This window comes from Fusarium poae, chromosome 1, assembly GCF_019609905.1.
Source record: "Fusarium poae strain DAOMC 252244 chromosome 1, whole genome shotgun sequence".
NCBI lineage: Eukaryota > Fungi > Ascomycota > Sordariomycetes > Hypocreales > Nectriaceae > Fusarium > Fusarium poae.
The window spans coordinates 3,737,424-3,752,378 of record NC_058399.1 but is presented as its reverse complement, the minus strand read 5'-3'; the positions used below and the strand labels follow the sequence as shown (position 1 = coordinate 3,752,378).

The 14,955-nt window shown below is 47.3% G+C and overlaps 5 protein-coding genes across 5 annotated transcripts; 3 read left to right on the top strand and 2 right to left on the bottom strand.

Annotated features, from left to right (window-relative positions):
* Window positions 1-2,411: 2,411 nt before the first annotated feature.
* On the top strand, window positions 2,412-4,648 carry FPOAC1_001235 (uncharacterized protein; the record flags this gene model as incomplete). The annotated part of the gene is made up of 2 exons (XM_044845840.1): window positions 2,412-2,601; window positions 2,721-4,648. 2 exons carry the CDS (start codon window positions 2,412-2,414, stop codon window positions 4,646-4,648), a joined length of 2,118 nt encoding a protein of 705 aa, XP_044711756.1.
* A 569-nt stretch (window positions 4,649-5,217) lies between these two features.
* Window positions 5,218-7,690, bottom strand: FPOAC1_001234 (uncharacterized protein; the record flags this gene model as incomplete). Its single annotated transcript, XM_044845839.1, has 2 exons — window positions 5,218-6,165; window positions 6,212-7,690. The coding sequence occupies 2 exons, from the start codon at window positions 7,688-7,690 to the stop codon at window positions 5,218-5,220; spliced, it is 2,427 nt and encodes an 808-aa protein (XP_044711755.1).
* A 926-nt stretch (window positions 7,691-8,616) lies between these two features.
* On the bottom strand, window positions 8,617-11,713 carry FPOAC1_001233 (uncharacterized protein; the record flags this gene model as incomplete). Its single annotated transcript, XM_044845838.1, has 6 exons — window positions 8,617-8,727; window positions 9,752-9,806; window positions 9,924-10,654; window positions 10,704-10,853; window positions 10,909-11,550; window positions 11,654-11,713. The coding sequence occupies 6 exons, from the start codon at window positions 11,711-11,713 to the stop codon at window positions 8,617-8,619; spliced, it is 1,749 nt and encodes a 582-aa protein (XP_044711754.1).
* Window positions 11,714-13,077: 1,364 nt separating this feature from the next.
* On the top strand, window positions 13,078-14,541 carry FPOAC1_001232 (uncharacterized protein; the record flags this gene model as incomplete). Its single annotated transcript, XM_044845837.1, has 1 exon — window positions 13,078-14,541. The coding sequence occupies one exon, from the start codon at window positions 13,078-13,080 to the stop codon at window positions 14,539-14,541; it is 1,464 nt and encodes a 487-aa protein (XP_044711753.1).
* A 67-nt stretch (window positions 14,542-14,608) lies between these two features.
* On the top strand, window positions 14,609-14,945 carry FPOAC1_001231 (uncharacterized protein; the record flags this gene model as incomplete). The annotated part of the gene is made up of 2 exons (XM_044845836.1): window positions 14,609-14,849; window positions 14,902-14,945. The coding sequence occupies 2 exons, from the start codon at window positions 14,609-14,611 to the stop codon at window positions 14,943-14,945; spliced, it is 285 nt and encodes a 94-aa protein (XP_044711752.1).
* Window positions 14,946-14,955: the final 10 nt, after the last annotated feature.

The window sequence follows — 14,955 nt, the reverse complement described above, 5'->3', positions numbered from 1 at the left end:
TTTAACACGATTGGAATAGAGTCCACGAAGGATCAAACATCTTTGAATATGGGATAATTCCATATCTTGACACCTACATACTATGTACCTACTAACTTAGTGATTTATTGTGATAAGTCCTGGTCTCGGCATTTGACATGTTCCTCGGAATCCGGTGGTGGTATGCCGGTTCCTGGGTGTCTGCGGCGGCATGTAGTAGAATCCGTGGCTCGGAGACTTGAGATCCCAACTTGATGAAATATTCTTGGTTCTCCCTCGCCGACTTGATTATCCCAGTCATGCCCATCCTTACGGTATGGGCGGCGAAAGGAACCATTTCAGTCCCACGCATGAGTGGCCTGCAGCAGCAATATGCTGAACAAGCTTGATATCATATGGAAGGGACCGTTGTTTAGATTTGTAACTGGACACCTTTGGTCTTTAGTGGACCGTAGCTCTACGACAAAACATCACGAAGATTTGGAAGGAAAGGTATGTAGCCACGAAAAAACCATAGGAAACCACCACACAAAAGCGTATGGCCTCCCTCAAACAAGCGGCAATATAGTCTAGCAACGGCCTCCCCTTCAATGGTGACCACCCGTTGAGGAGACTGAGGTGGTCGAGACGCCAATTTTGGATGTTATCGGCGCCGTCGAGGAGACGATGTTGCGTGAAGAGAAAGGAAAAGAAAAGAAAAATCGAGGCAGAATTTTTGCATACCTTATGTACTAAACTTAGCGGCGGCTGCGGATTAGCGAGATCCGCGTGCTTACCTGAGTTGGTACTTTAGTGGGGCATAAAGTGCCAGAGTGTCTACCCTAAACTTGGGATGAGATTGTGTATTAGTTTTGTGTTCTGGATATGAGAATAAAAAGGGGGGAAAATGGTGTGTTGTTCTAGAAAGCTCACGCGAGCTGGTCTTTTTCTCTTTTCGTGTATGTGTATCTATTACCTCTGTAGGACAAAGGATTGCTGCATACTAAGAAAGTCATGCTGTTATCCCAGCCAATAAGCAAAACAGATCAGCATCACGAGATCAGTTTTACAGAAAGAGTCAAATATCATCTCACAAGTGTATACATAAAGAATATTCTAGAAACACAGTAAGATAATATCTATAGTAGTAAAAGTCGTCGGTATATATGTTTCTACTAGGCAATGAGTATGTTTATTGTACACTGAACGAGCTCGACCAACTATCCAAGGAGCTATCAAGAGTCTCTTTATCGTGGAGTTATATATTGGACAACTAATAACTAATATGCACATGAGTCTTTCTACAAACGCTTATATACTTGGTGAGAGACGAGAAATTATGTGCATAAATAAGTCTATAAAACTGGTCATGATAGATTGTCCACGAGGTACAGAAACAAGTCTCACGCGGTCCCGCAAAAATGACTTGACTGTCTAGTCAGCTCAAGCCTTGAGTATTTGCAGAAAGAACCCTGATGGCATGCATGGCACATGGCGCATGGCTCCTGCTCCAGCCAGTGTCGTCTGCATGCTGCTTTGCTCCATTGTACCTGCCTACTTGCATTACGTATGTATGTACCCGATCCAAGGCTACCTACATTTACTACGTAGGACCCTGAATTAGAGATGAGATGAGATGAGATGATAATTGCAGTTATATAGATATTAGCATCAATAAGAAAAGAATCAAATATATATATTATGTTATAGCATGCAGTCATTAGCCATTACTATATCACGCTACATGATTATACATGTAGGTAGGTGTGTATCAGAAAGGCAAGCTGTTTCGATGTTGATCTCTTCCTTCCAATCGTCCATTCTATTGTACTACACGTGTAGCCCCTGCCACCCAAGATTGGACGAATTTTGACATCACCAGGCGTTCCAATGTTGAACACACGACAACAGAGGGAAGAATACATGCAATGAATGGAAATTCATTGAATCCCATTATTGTTCTTGCTGAATCTCTGTCCTAATATTTAAACTTCCCTTCCCTCGCCTCTTGCCTGCCATGGTATGCACACTCGGTCAGCCTGTCTTGGCGTCTCGATCCCATAGGTAGTGGATCCTCATATATTAATCATAGCTCAGGTAGGTTGGCTGGTCTGGTTTTCTTGAAATTAGTTCCTTCATTGTCTTTTTTTGTTCTACATTATCATTCTCCTGCATTGCCAGATATTGCTGGTTGTGCCGATCAGGGCGTATACATCAATTAACGCGTCTAATAGCAGGGCCCGACCGCGTCTTTATTGCTCCAGCAGGGTTCACTTAAAAGTTGACAAGATTTGACTCTGGAATGACCTCACACCCTTAACCATTACCACACTTCATCTCACATCCATCAGCCTCAATTTTAGCTTGGTCTCTACATCGGATCTCAACCGCAAACCTTCGAATTCTACACGCGATATACAAAAATAGAGAGTACGACTGAGAGAGTACTCAGAATGACACCAACAGGCGCCCGACTGCTCGTGGCAGCCGCCCTACTCTTCCCTAGCGTCTCTCCATCGCCAATTTTTGACGCTGGGCAAAAATTTCTTGATGCTATCACAGGGGCACGCGATTCTATAACAACCACACCACATGTTCAACAATCAAGTCGCAAGTTGAACGGAAAATTTCTGCATATAACAGGTACGTCACAAACCGCCGAATCAAGCTTTGGGGCACTGCATACACATCGGACGAACTGCTGGCACCTCAACGTTGTATTCACTGCAACCAAGCCCACTTACTGACAGCTACAACCCTAGACTTCCACCCAGATGAATTCTACAAGGCGCATGCATCCACAGCTCAAGGCATTGCCTGTCATCGCGGAGAGGGACCTGCTGGTTTATATGGCGCTGAAACTACCGATTGCGACTCTCCACTCGAACTCGTTAATGCAACGCTGGACTGGATACGGACTCACGTAAAGGACGACATCGACTTTGTTGTGTGGACTGGCGATACCGCGCGCCATGATAGCGACGAGAAGCGACCAAGAAGCGCCAGCCAGGTGCTGGACATGAATAGAAGAGTCGCCAAAAAGGTCGTCAAGACATTCTCCGATAATGGTGCGCTGACCATTCCTGTTATTCCGACCTTTGGCAACAACGATTTTCTTCCACACAACATTTTCTATCCAGGACCAAACAAATGGCTACAGGCCTACAGCAGTATATGGCGTCGCTTCATCCCTGAAGAGCAACGCCACTCTTTTGGCTTCGGTGGCTGGTTTGAGGTTGAGGTTATTCCTAATAAGCTGTCTGTTATCAGCCTGAACACCATGTATTTCTTTGATAGAAATGCTGGAGTTGATGGCTGCGCTATTCCCTCGGAGCCTGGGTTCAAGCATATGGAATGGCTGAGCGTTCAGCTGCAACGTCTGCGTGATCGTGGAATGAAAGCTATTCTGGTTGGTCATGTTCCCCCTGCTCGAACACGGAACAAGCAAAACTGGGATGAAACCTGCTGGCAGAAGTATACACTATGGCTCAAGCAGTATCGCGACATCGTCACAGGTTCTGTTTACGGGCATATGAACATCGATCACTTTCTATTTCAAGACACCAAGGATATCGATCTGAGCCTCTATGACAAGGCTGACACCTACCGAGAACCCCTCGAAGAAGACTTCTCCATTGAATCAAAGAGCGATTATTTGATAGACTTGAGGAAGTCGTGGTCCAACCTACCAGGCGAAGCCGCAAAAGCAATGAGCGAGCATCTCAATGACGATAAAGACGATATCTATACACAAGATGACGATGTGAATGACCTGAGAAATAGAAAGAAGAACAAAGGGAACAAGGGTAAAAAAAAGAAGGGTCACGGCAAGATTGGAGGCAAATACGGCGAACGATACCAGGTATCTCTTGTCAGCCCCAGTGTTGTCCCCAACTACCTCCCGACGATCCGTCTTATCGAGTACGATATTAGTGGCCTGGAAAATACACCAGTTTGGACCGACTCCTTCGACGTTCGTACCGAGGCACAAGAAGAACTTCCAAGTTTCTTCGAGGAAGAAGACAGCGAAACTCAATTGGAGCTCAAGAGAGATTTCGAAGCTGAGCGAAGACGTAAAAAGAATCGCAGCAGCAAGAGCAGAAAGGGTAGAAAAGGCAAAAAAAGGCCCAAGAACCCCGAACTTGTGGTACCAGAGGACCCCCCGAAGGGATCACTCCCTGGCCCCGCATACTCTCGTCAACCCTTCACCTTCCTGGGATACACACAATACTTTGCCAACCTTACCTATATTAACAACGACATGACTGACTTGACCGAGACAAGTAAGTGGCGCGATGGCGATTTCAGCGATGAAGTACCCAGCCACGATAAGCCACGACCAAACAAGTTCAACTACGAGGTTGAATACAGCACTTTCACTGACAAGATATTCAAGCTGCCGGATCTGACAGTTCGCAGCTACCTGAGACTGGCATCTAGGATTGCCAAGAGAAAGGAGAAAAGGGGCAAGGGCAAGTTGGTCGAAGAATATAACGAGGATTTTGAGGATGACTCGGACGACGACGACGATAATAATGAAGAGTCCGAGTCTGAATTTGACAGTACTAGGAAGGGCAAGAAAAAGAAGAATAAGCGAAGAAAGAGCAACAAGGTCTGGAAGCATTTCCTCCGAGAAGCATTTGTTAGCACAATCCCTGAGAAGAAGCTCAAGAAGTGGTCACGGGGATGATTGGGATGGGATCAATGCGATATAGTAACTCATTTGGATTTCCCCCCCTTTTTACGATTGGCATATTTAGCGAAGAGACGGATGGGACAGGGCATATTTGGTGTTTACGGCGTCCTTGTTTTTTGGAAACATGGCTACTGCCGAGTTACTGATATCATTCGTTACATATCGATTGCATTTTGATATTGATTAACTCATATGTTTATTGCTAAGAATTTGACTGGATCGTTCTGATCTGGTATTAGAATACATATTGAGCACAAGACATTATGAATAGCCTGTCGCTTTCTTGCAACGTCCTCAGTATCGAACATCGCATATTGTATGAATTTTAAAAACATTGTACAAAAAAGAAAACCAGGTTCCCTGTATCGGAATACCAAGTAACAATGGGGTATCAAGCGAATGCAGCTGTGCCAGGAAAAAGACTGACATCAGCGATTCATACATCGTAGGTATGTTCATATATCATCATCAACCAGTTATGTTCAGTTCACAAGCCAGTAACTCAAAATCTCATACACTTTCCTCTATCCAGAAACGCCTTTGATGTTGCACACATGTGCCTCTTATTCTGCGTTATTGACAACCCGCAACGCCCGGCGCGGACCCATAACAACACTGAAGAAACTGGGTTCTTCGCCCTCGAGTAGTCCCTCAGTTGAGCCTCTGCTGTTGCTTGTCCCGGGCCTAGTGTCTTCGCTGTGCTTTGGACCTCCGGACCCGCTGCTGGAGCCGGGATCTCCAGGGGTGGTGTCGTCCTCGTCTTCGGGCCGCCACTTGGGCTCTGAGGTGTATTGTTGGTTGCGATTAGTCCCGACCCAACCGAAGAGGCTACGCTGGGAATATCCACGGTTGGGCCCTGTGGGGTTGAGCATCGAGTGTGAGGCAACGGGGTATCGGTTCTGTACCGCCAGATGTGTTTTGTAGGCGTTGACTTGACGGCGGTAGAGCCAGGCACAGAAACCAAGGTAGCAAGCCAGAACGCCAAAGGTGCCCGCAATCACACCTGCAGCTACTAGTCCTCCGTTGATATTTCCTCCGTCCTCATCATCGTAATCAGAAGACGAACTGGACGTCGCTGTGGGTGCCGACGTGACTGTAAACACCGGAGGTTTACCCGTCAAGAACGGACCTCCGGTGGCCGGCCCCGCAGCGGGGGTAGTCACCGTAGCGCTACCGTCCTTGTCTCCACCGATAACCTCGCGTACGGCGTCGGGGACCTCGTATCCGTGAGATCCAGCGAGAACAAAGTTGTCAGGATGATGGTCGGGATCGTGATCTCCGGCTGTGAATTTATCCTTCCACTCGAGTGAAGTGGCATCAAATACGTACATGCCTGGATCGCATTTGATGTCCTCGCCTACTCCACCGACGACGACAATCTGACCGTCGTACATGGCGCAAGAGTGACCAGCTCGTGGGGCTGGTCTATTCTCGTCGTTCTGGTCGACTTTGATCCATGTGAAGGAAGGGATAGTGAGGATGTACATATCATTGTACTGTGTTTGGTTTCCCTGATGAAATTAGCACTCGAATGGCGATTGAGACGGCAATACTCACAAAAGGTAGATCCTGTCCACCAAACATGTAGATCTGGAAACTCGATGCATCAGGCGCGCTGGCGATGACGGCGCAGGGATTAACGCGGACACCTGGCGTATCTCCCGATGTTTTCTGATGGAACCATTCTGAGTTTGCAATGTCGTAGACATTCAAAACACTGAGATCCTCGGTGAAAGTGCTATTAGTACCTCCAGCAAGACCAATCAATACGCCTTGCTCTCCCCACCCAGGCACAAAAACAAGAACTCCGTCTGCTCTTTCGGTAAAGTTTCCGCTCTGGATACCTGCCTCGGTGATGTTGCGATAAGCTCCACTGTCGCCTGCACCTGTGCCTTCGGAGAGATTGTCGACACCGGTATTCACGTAGCCAGGATGAGTGAACTCAAGGAGACTCTTGAGATATACCCGTTCAACGCTGCGAGGCCAGCTTGGGGTAGTAGCCCAATCAAGATGACCGCCAAAATACCAACTCAAACCGAGCTCTGGCACAGAGATACCAGCTCCTTCGGCAGCACGATGGACTGGTCGATCCCCAGGTTCGGATTCGTTACCAGCCGAAGTCTTGGGATTCTTGAACTCAGTCCATTCTTCGTCCTTTATGGAGTATCGCCATACAGATTCGGGTTCGGGGTCAACATATGGTGCATCGGAGAACTGACCTCCATAGAGATAAAGGTTGTTATAGTCGTGCCAAAGATAGCCCATAGACACCTCTGGAGGACCACTGGGTTTCTCAAGACCCTTGAGAGAGGGCGAGTCGATATCCCAATCTTTGGTAAGATCCAGTGTTAGAAAGTTGTTGTTCCATGTGTCTTCAGTTTGATCGGCTTTTGATCTAGAGCGACCGCCATACAGATAGAGCGTCCCGTTGAGCTGAGCAGCCTGAAGACCCCACCGAGCGCACACTTCTGTAGGACTGGTCTCGCGTTTCTTGATGACGCCGGCACTGGCTCCGTTCACATCGGAGAATGATTGACCATTCCTCCAACTGAAGGCTGGAAGAATAACGGCGATGAGGACTGCTAGCATGGTGAAGCGCTGCAAACCTGAGATACTCGAGGCTGTACCCGTAGTGCTCTTGATTCTTGGTCGGCCTTTAGGGTTTGATAGCTTAGCGTACCAAGTCCAAGGCGACGATAAAGACGATTGGCGCGGGCGTTGCTGGTTACTGTCGCTGTCTTGTTCAAACGTTCGCTTGTTAGGCGAGTGCTGATCGCTATGCTGAGTGTCAAGTTGTTCGCTCGCCAACAGTGAAGGTGCTGATGTAGAGGCAGAGGCGGGATAATCCAAATCGTGTTCCAGACCGACTTCTTTAAAAACAGATCTTCTGCCCTTTCTGATAGCGCCTCCCATTTTGAAAGGTGGTGTTACAAAGGTCTGAGCCTCACGCAGGCGATCCGAGGTGCGTTGCGAGTTAAAACGAGGCCGAGCTGGAGCTAGGAAACCCGAATTAGACGGGGGAGAGGATTTGACCATTGGCATCGTGACCAGGTGCTTATGCTTATACGGATCAAGTGGTAGCCTGTGGCGATATCCTCTGCTTCATGAGTGGCTCAGATCGGCGAGTGCTATGATGTAGCCACCTTTAAGCAATACCACTCTGTAAGGATCATATCCTGCAGATAACTTGATATGACGGGATGAAGGAGAGTGAGTTTGATTGGGGCTGTTGACGGTAGCCTCTGAAAATGTGAATCAGGCTTTGGGATACTCAAAAAGAAAACAATATTTAGGAGAGCCTATAGAGAGTTTACGAAGAGGAGTTTCACGGTGTCTTTTGAAGGAGTCCAAGCCTCTAATTAACGGATTTAACAGTGATCGACGTCCGGAGCTGAGCAACGACAAGGTTGGGCTCTCTCCACATGGTGCATACAGTCGTCCTCGCTTTACTTGGGCCAGACGAAGGCCATCATTGTGGTACTGTAAATCATCTCGATAGCGATAGACAGCGAAGCGCGCCGTTGTTTCTCAACCCCTGACCCACTGCATCATCGATTCCCGCAGCACGTATGTATGTAACTAGTCCCGATATCCATTGACAGGACGAGGCAAGAGAGCGTGGGAACGGAGATGGTAGACGCACCTACATACCAGTTGATTAAGCAGAAACTTGGCAGTATAATTGCTTACCTGCCAGACGAAGATGCTGTGCCTTGTACCTGGTGCACAAAGGCACACCTCAGACAGGATCGTCACGTTGAGGGCGTGTGTGCAATCCAATAACTAACTATCTGGCAGATGCAATGCCTCCCTCGGTAACGAGACGAGCTTGAACGTGTCAAACAGAAAGAAAGCTGTGGCGAGCACTCACACTCACACTCACACATGTGCCCAAGCTTACTCTAAAATAAGCGAACAAGCCAAAAAGACTGTCATTTCCCCTTGCTAGCTTCACAGACAGTTCAGCTGCAGTGTTGTTCATTACCGGATTCATCTCCGGGACTTGGCATCGAGGGTGTAATGATTGGACCACAGAGACGTGTCGATGACTTCACACGCTCCCGGGGTGTAGCCTTGGTTTTTGTTGTTTTGTTTTGGATTGTGTGATCGACTGATGTCTAGTTAGACTAGACCGCTTTTTGTTTGATGCATTGGGATATATCTCCAATATGATTTGATTGTGATGTCATAACTCGTGATCCATTAGTTATTCGTTTTTTCGTTGCAACGCACGCAATAATGCAACGGTCGTGGAATCTGGGGTAAGACGTGGAATTGAAAAGGTCGCAATCCAAAACTATGTACTTAGGTAGACTAATGGAAGCATAATAATGCAGGGATTGTGCTATCTATGTTTCTTGTGTTCGATCACGATCTGGATCAGCAATGAATGAAGGATGACGGTTGCAATTGGCTCGGATGTCTCTCGATCCGTTTACCGTTCTTGGATCTGGTCTTTGATACTGTAGCGTTTGGTGTGAGTATCACGCATGTGCATACAGTGCGAGTCGAGCAACAAACTCAAACACCAACTCAAAATCTGTAGTGTTTCCATTTCGAGAATTGTCTTGTCTTGTGTTGCCCTCCAAATCACCAACACGAGCCACTAGTTAGTTATGTAACTAGTTAGACCCCTAAACAACCGGGCTCGTTCTCGTTCTCTCCGTGTTGATCATCATGTTGCATTTCATTTCTCGTATGTATCATAACTTTGTTATCTTTAGACCAAGACTGCTTGGACCTTTATTTGATTGGCCTTGCTCAATTTCCCGGCCCCCTCCACTGCATCGATATGTTAGTAGATTGTTACAAGAGAGTGACATATCGCACCGCCACACCTCGCTTAACCGGGGTAATGAGCTTCTGCCACACTAGGTGCCACAAATACGATAGCAACCTCGCATTCGTGTTGATCAAGATTGTATTGGATGTTGCTGAGATGAGCTGAAATAACTCTCCGGCCCAAGGTACTTTAGCTCAAAAGTCAAGTCCTGACCGAATATTTCATTTGTGTCTCACGGAGCGGGTCTCGGACTCGGAGCGGAGCCGAATTTTGAAGCCGTCTGTGTTCCTGTGGGACGCAGGTGTGGGACGAACCGGACGTGCCTCGAACAAGGTGCTACCTGGGATTCGAACAAAGCGAGGCATTCGACTATGTGGTAAGTGAGCTTGTAGATATCTAGCTTTGTGATGTCGAACCGATCTAACGTAAGTAGAGGTGCTCATGAGCAGCAAAGTCCCTCACATTATGCCTCTGCTTTGTGGTAACGGGTCAAAGGCCTCGTCTTCAACCAGTTTGGAGGGTACCTCTGCCTCTGGAGGTAACTTGGACTCTCCTCGGTTCACCTTTAGACCCTGCCTCACTCCAAGTTCGCTTCCAATAAACTGCAAAGCTACCCCTGCGGCTTCGCTCTGCTCAGAAAGAGTTGAAGGGACGAGGTAGACGGCCGTCAAGGGCCAGATCAGTTTTAGAGCATCAAATACCGTCCTTGGGGATGGGTTGTTACGAAAAGATGCCGGATCGAGATGTCGCTGTACGGCCTCCATTACATCCTTTGCCCCGTCTCTGACACGCCAGACGCAATGTGCACGTAGTACTTTGAGCTCGTCTGGGGGGACGGGAGTAGCAGAATGATGGGATAGGAAATTCGCAAAGGTCAGGATGACATGGTATCCCTTCACACGTGCCGAGTTGAGCATGTTTCGTAAGTAGGGGTTGAAGACCTCGTCGATATAATGATAATTCGCGTCAAAAGTGGTGAAATGATCTTCGGCTTTGAATATCATGGCGACAAGGTCATAATACTCGGCGGCAGCGGCATCAAAGTCCCGAGCCCGAACAATATCGAGCATACGCTTTTGAACATGTGCCATCTTACAGATGTACTCGCCAACCTCAACCGCTAGCCCCTCTCCGGGGTGAATCGTCTCTTTGATGGCCTCAAACCATTCTTTGGATTCTGGCGGACACTCGAGGGTTGTGAGCAGGCATCTTACTTGCTGGTTGATTGTCAGTTAATGGTTGATGCCAAGCCTTGAATTGACTTACCACCATGTTGTAAGCAGGCCAGAAGCCCATTCTGTTGCCTCCCTCCCGCAAAGAAGCTGCCCCCCTCTGTTTGAGAATACTGTACAGCCCATTCGTATGAAGGTGCCAAGGGCTCTGTGGTGATACGCGGTTGATGGAACCCATAAGTAGCTGAAGGGCCATGAGTACAAGAAGGGCGTAGTTGTGGAGCAGAACATTTACTTACCTCATAGTTTGTCAAAATCCACACTGTTGCAAGAACATCGTCTCTCATGGGACCGTCTGGCGTCTTTAGTGCTGCGCTGACAGAACTGAGGGTCTTTCCTAAATAAGTGCCCAGTTCTTTATCGGTTTGCTCGACAGAACCATTATCGATGGCAGTTGGGTATCGTAGATTAGTGATATAAGTGCGAGCAAAGAGGTGTGTAGCCCAGAGAAGAGGACCCTGAGGGCCACTTTTCTTGTAAGTGTCATGCAGGAAATCCAAGGTGTAGTATACATTAAGAAGAATAGGAATAGAGTGAGAAGTCCAATGCTCGTTGAGGGACTGAGGGATAATGAGAGACCCTCCCGTCTCAGTGTATTCGACAAGATCAAGTATGCTTGGTGAGGCAGGGCTTAGTGCATGATCATCCTCTGTTATAGTCCTAGGGGTGATGGAATCCCGGCTTGATGAAGAAGATGAAGATGAAGGGTTGTCAAATGACATGACCGACTCGCCATGAGTCTTTGGCTGAGTCCTCTTTTTCCTCTTCTTGATAGAAGATGGGTTGGCATTGCGAAAGACGAGCTCTTGCTCATCTCGATAACCTGGACACTCTTTTCCATACTTGATACATCTCTGACAAGAGGGGCGACCAAGATCACACTGGTGGTTCTGTTAGTAACTGCTTGTATAGCTGATTGATGTGACTCGGATGTTTGTCTCTGGACGAGATAACGCGTAAGCACGAGCAAGCCAGCTAGCTAACCTTGACACGCCGTGAGCGGCAGAGATGGCAATCTTTACTTGGTTTTCCCGTGTTAGGCATTGGAAAAATAGACAGGTAAATATGATGATAGTTGTATATGTTTACTAAATGCGTTGTCAAGGTTGAAAAAGGTAATCCTTTCGAAGGAAGCTCTCTTGTTGTCCAAAGTGGACTAGCGACACTATAAGGTGGATTCTGGACAGCTGAGGGAGAACAGTAGTATCACGTGCGGGGCAGACTACTACTCCTGCTACTACCTAGACTACTAAGGTAGGTAGGTACCTACAGTAACAACTACTAGGTACTAACCAAGCATTCGCACAAGGCAAGCAAAACATTCACTCCTCTATGTGTTGATTGTACTAGATGAACTTGGTACGGGGATCTCTACGATCATGCACGAGTCGCAACGTCTCGTGTGAAGGCTCGAACATGTTCAAGATGTGATGTGATAAAGAAAAGAACAAACGGAACGAGTTTATTCGACGATAATAGTTCTAATAGTTATAAAATTCATATACATAACGGGATAGGTTTATATGTCTAGGTACTGTTATATCATGGAACGTGCAAGTATCCAAATAGGTTTGTAAAGCACGAGTTCACCATCTCATCTTTTAGTCACACACTTAGCATTTGCACCGACAACAGTTTTGCTCGCTTTGCTCTCTGGCCGTATTAAATATCAGTAAATCTTGTATAATGGACTAGGCGAGTGGTAAAGCTCTGCACGATGTATCTTTCACTATTTGTTGCCTTGGAGATACTCATCGAGTTCAAGTCAGTATAACTGCCCAAATTCAACCACAACTAATATTGGACTATATTTAGACACTGCACTAAACATTCAATACTGTGGATATATTGATTGGAGTATTGTTCTATTTCTCATATCAAGTATATGTCAGGACTAAAGTGCATAGCCAATTATCAATAATCTCAGGCTTCTTGCAGTGTATAATACTCCTGAACACTGAACACTGAACAGTAAAACAATAGGCTGACTATTCGTGCACACTGCAATTAGCAAACAAACAATAATACCACGCGTCTTGAATAATTTTTTGTTTACGCGCTATTGTGGCCGTGAATTTTAGCTGGCACTGGCACTGGCACTGGCAGCCAGCTGTCAGGGAAATCCGAGTATTCTATTATGGATGCCACTGCTCCCCCCTCCCTCTTAGCTCCCCTTCTGTTTACCTTCTCCTCCTTCTCCCCTCTTCTTACTTCACCTTTTCTTCAACCTCTTCCTTTCTCTCTAACGCGAAACAAAACGCAACCTTCTACAAACAAGCCTTCTATTGCAAGCAAACTCTTCTTTAACACTCTTCTATCGATAACTAGTCTATCGAGACCTCTTCTCTTACTCATCTCCATCTACCAACACAATACCTCCTCTACACGAGAACATCTCCCTTATCAGGATGGATCTCAAACTTCTCGAGAAGATGCGCAGCTCTTGCCCATCGCGAGCATCATTTATGGACTTTATAAATCACACCGACAGCAGTGCCACAGCTATGAAGGGGGATGCTCGTAAAGCTGACGAAATATCGCCTATGGGCACCGAGATCAAGCTCGTAAAGGCACCCCTCGGGGATATTACGAACATCCAGGCTTCGCGTGATAACAGCGAAAAGCACGATGCCGTCAAGGAAAACCCTGCAGCTTTCTGTGACAAGATCACCGAGATCAAGCCCACCAAAGTACCCACTGAAGAGCAAACCGATGGCTTTTCATCCCCTTCTACTGTCGGGGAGGTGTCCCGAATGATTGAGGAGCCAGCTCCGACCATCTATCGCTACGAGTCTACTAGCACGCACCTCAGCGAGCTCCCTATCAGCGAGGATGCTAATAACGAAATGACGTCTGTTGTCAGTGACCGTATTGAGCTCCCTCCCACCAAGGATACTCGTCACGAAATCACTTCTGTTGCCAGCGACCGTATCGAGCTAAACCCTGAGGCTCCTAGTTTCTCTCAGCAACAGGCACTTGAGACGCAACCTTCCGGAAGCCCTGTGTTTAATATCACTTACCAAGACCTTTCGGACTTTATCCACGAACAGACCGAGGGTATCAACGAAGGTTCTCCCACCCGTCAAGAGGCCGTTGAGCCCCGGCATCTTTATTACACGTATGATGTATGGAACAACGAGACTGTTCCTTGTTGCAATAAGCAAACCAGTTCTGTCGCCGAGGGGTATCCTCCTAACTATCACGAGGCGGCCGAACACCAGTCTGCCAATGCTTCTGCGAGCGAGGATGAAACAGACGAGTTCTGTCCTATCAACGACAAAGCCTACGCGCTTACGCAACATGAGGCCGCTGAGAAGCAGTCAGCCAATTTCCCTTACCACGAGGCCGTCGACTTCGAGCACCAGCCTGCTTACTACGACTATCTTGACACGATTCTGGAAGAATCGGAGTCCGAACATGACGAGGTCATCAAGGCCAAATTCGTCCAAGAAAATGCTATCAACTCCGCCACCTCGTCTCCCTTCAAGAGCTCCGTTGCAAGCAGCAACGCATCGGCTACCAACGAATGGGGGGTCATTGATTCCTACATCTCTGACACTTTGGAGAATAGCACCACAATTGTCGATCCCGACACCCCAAACACAGTGGCCAGTGACCACTCAAGTGGAGAGGGAAAGAAGCGAATCATTCGCTTTGATCCCAATGGAGACTTGTATCTCAAAGTAGGAACAAACCACACCCGAAACATGCTGGTTGACTCTCGAGCACTCGGCCGTGCATCATCCAAGCTACACGCTGTTATCTCCGAGAGCGCCGGAGACGACACTGGTGAGCACTGGACCATTGAATTTCCCGACGACGACCCAAAACTCGTTTGCCATCCTTCTGAACCTCATTCACGCACGGTTTGAAAAGGTTCCCGCCAAAGTGACTCTTGACCGGCTCTTTGGTGTATGCACTTTGGCAAACAAATACGACATGACAAGTGTGCTACGACCTGTCGCTGAAACATGGTACATTTCTGCCAGAACAATTGACATAGGCTCAATTTTCAAGATGGCCTTTATCGCCTGGGAGCTAGGGTTCGCAACCGATTTTGGTGAGATTGTTAGATACATTACTCACAATTGTTCTCTGGATGACGATTCCAAGTTGGTTTTTGGCCCCGGTAAGGAACAACTTGCACAGAATGAAATTATGCAGAAGCTTCCCATCATGAGTAAGTCTTATCAAATCTATTCTCTGGCCATGCTTTTACTAACCTTCCATAGCATGTATTGAAGAGCATCGGCTGCTAGCCCTAGAGACTTTTTAGGAAGAGTGCC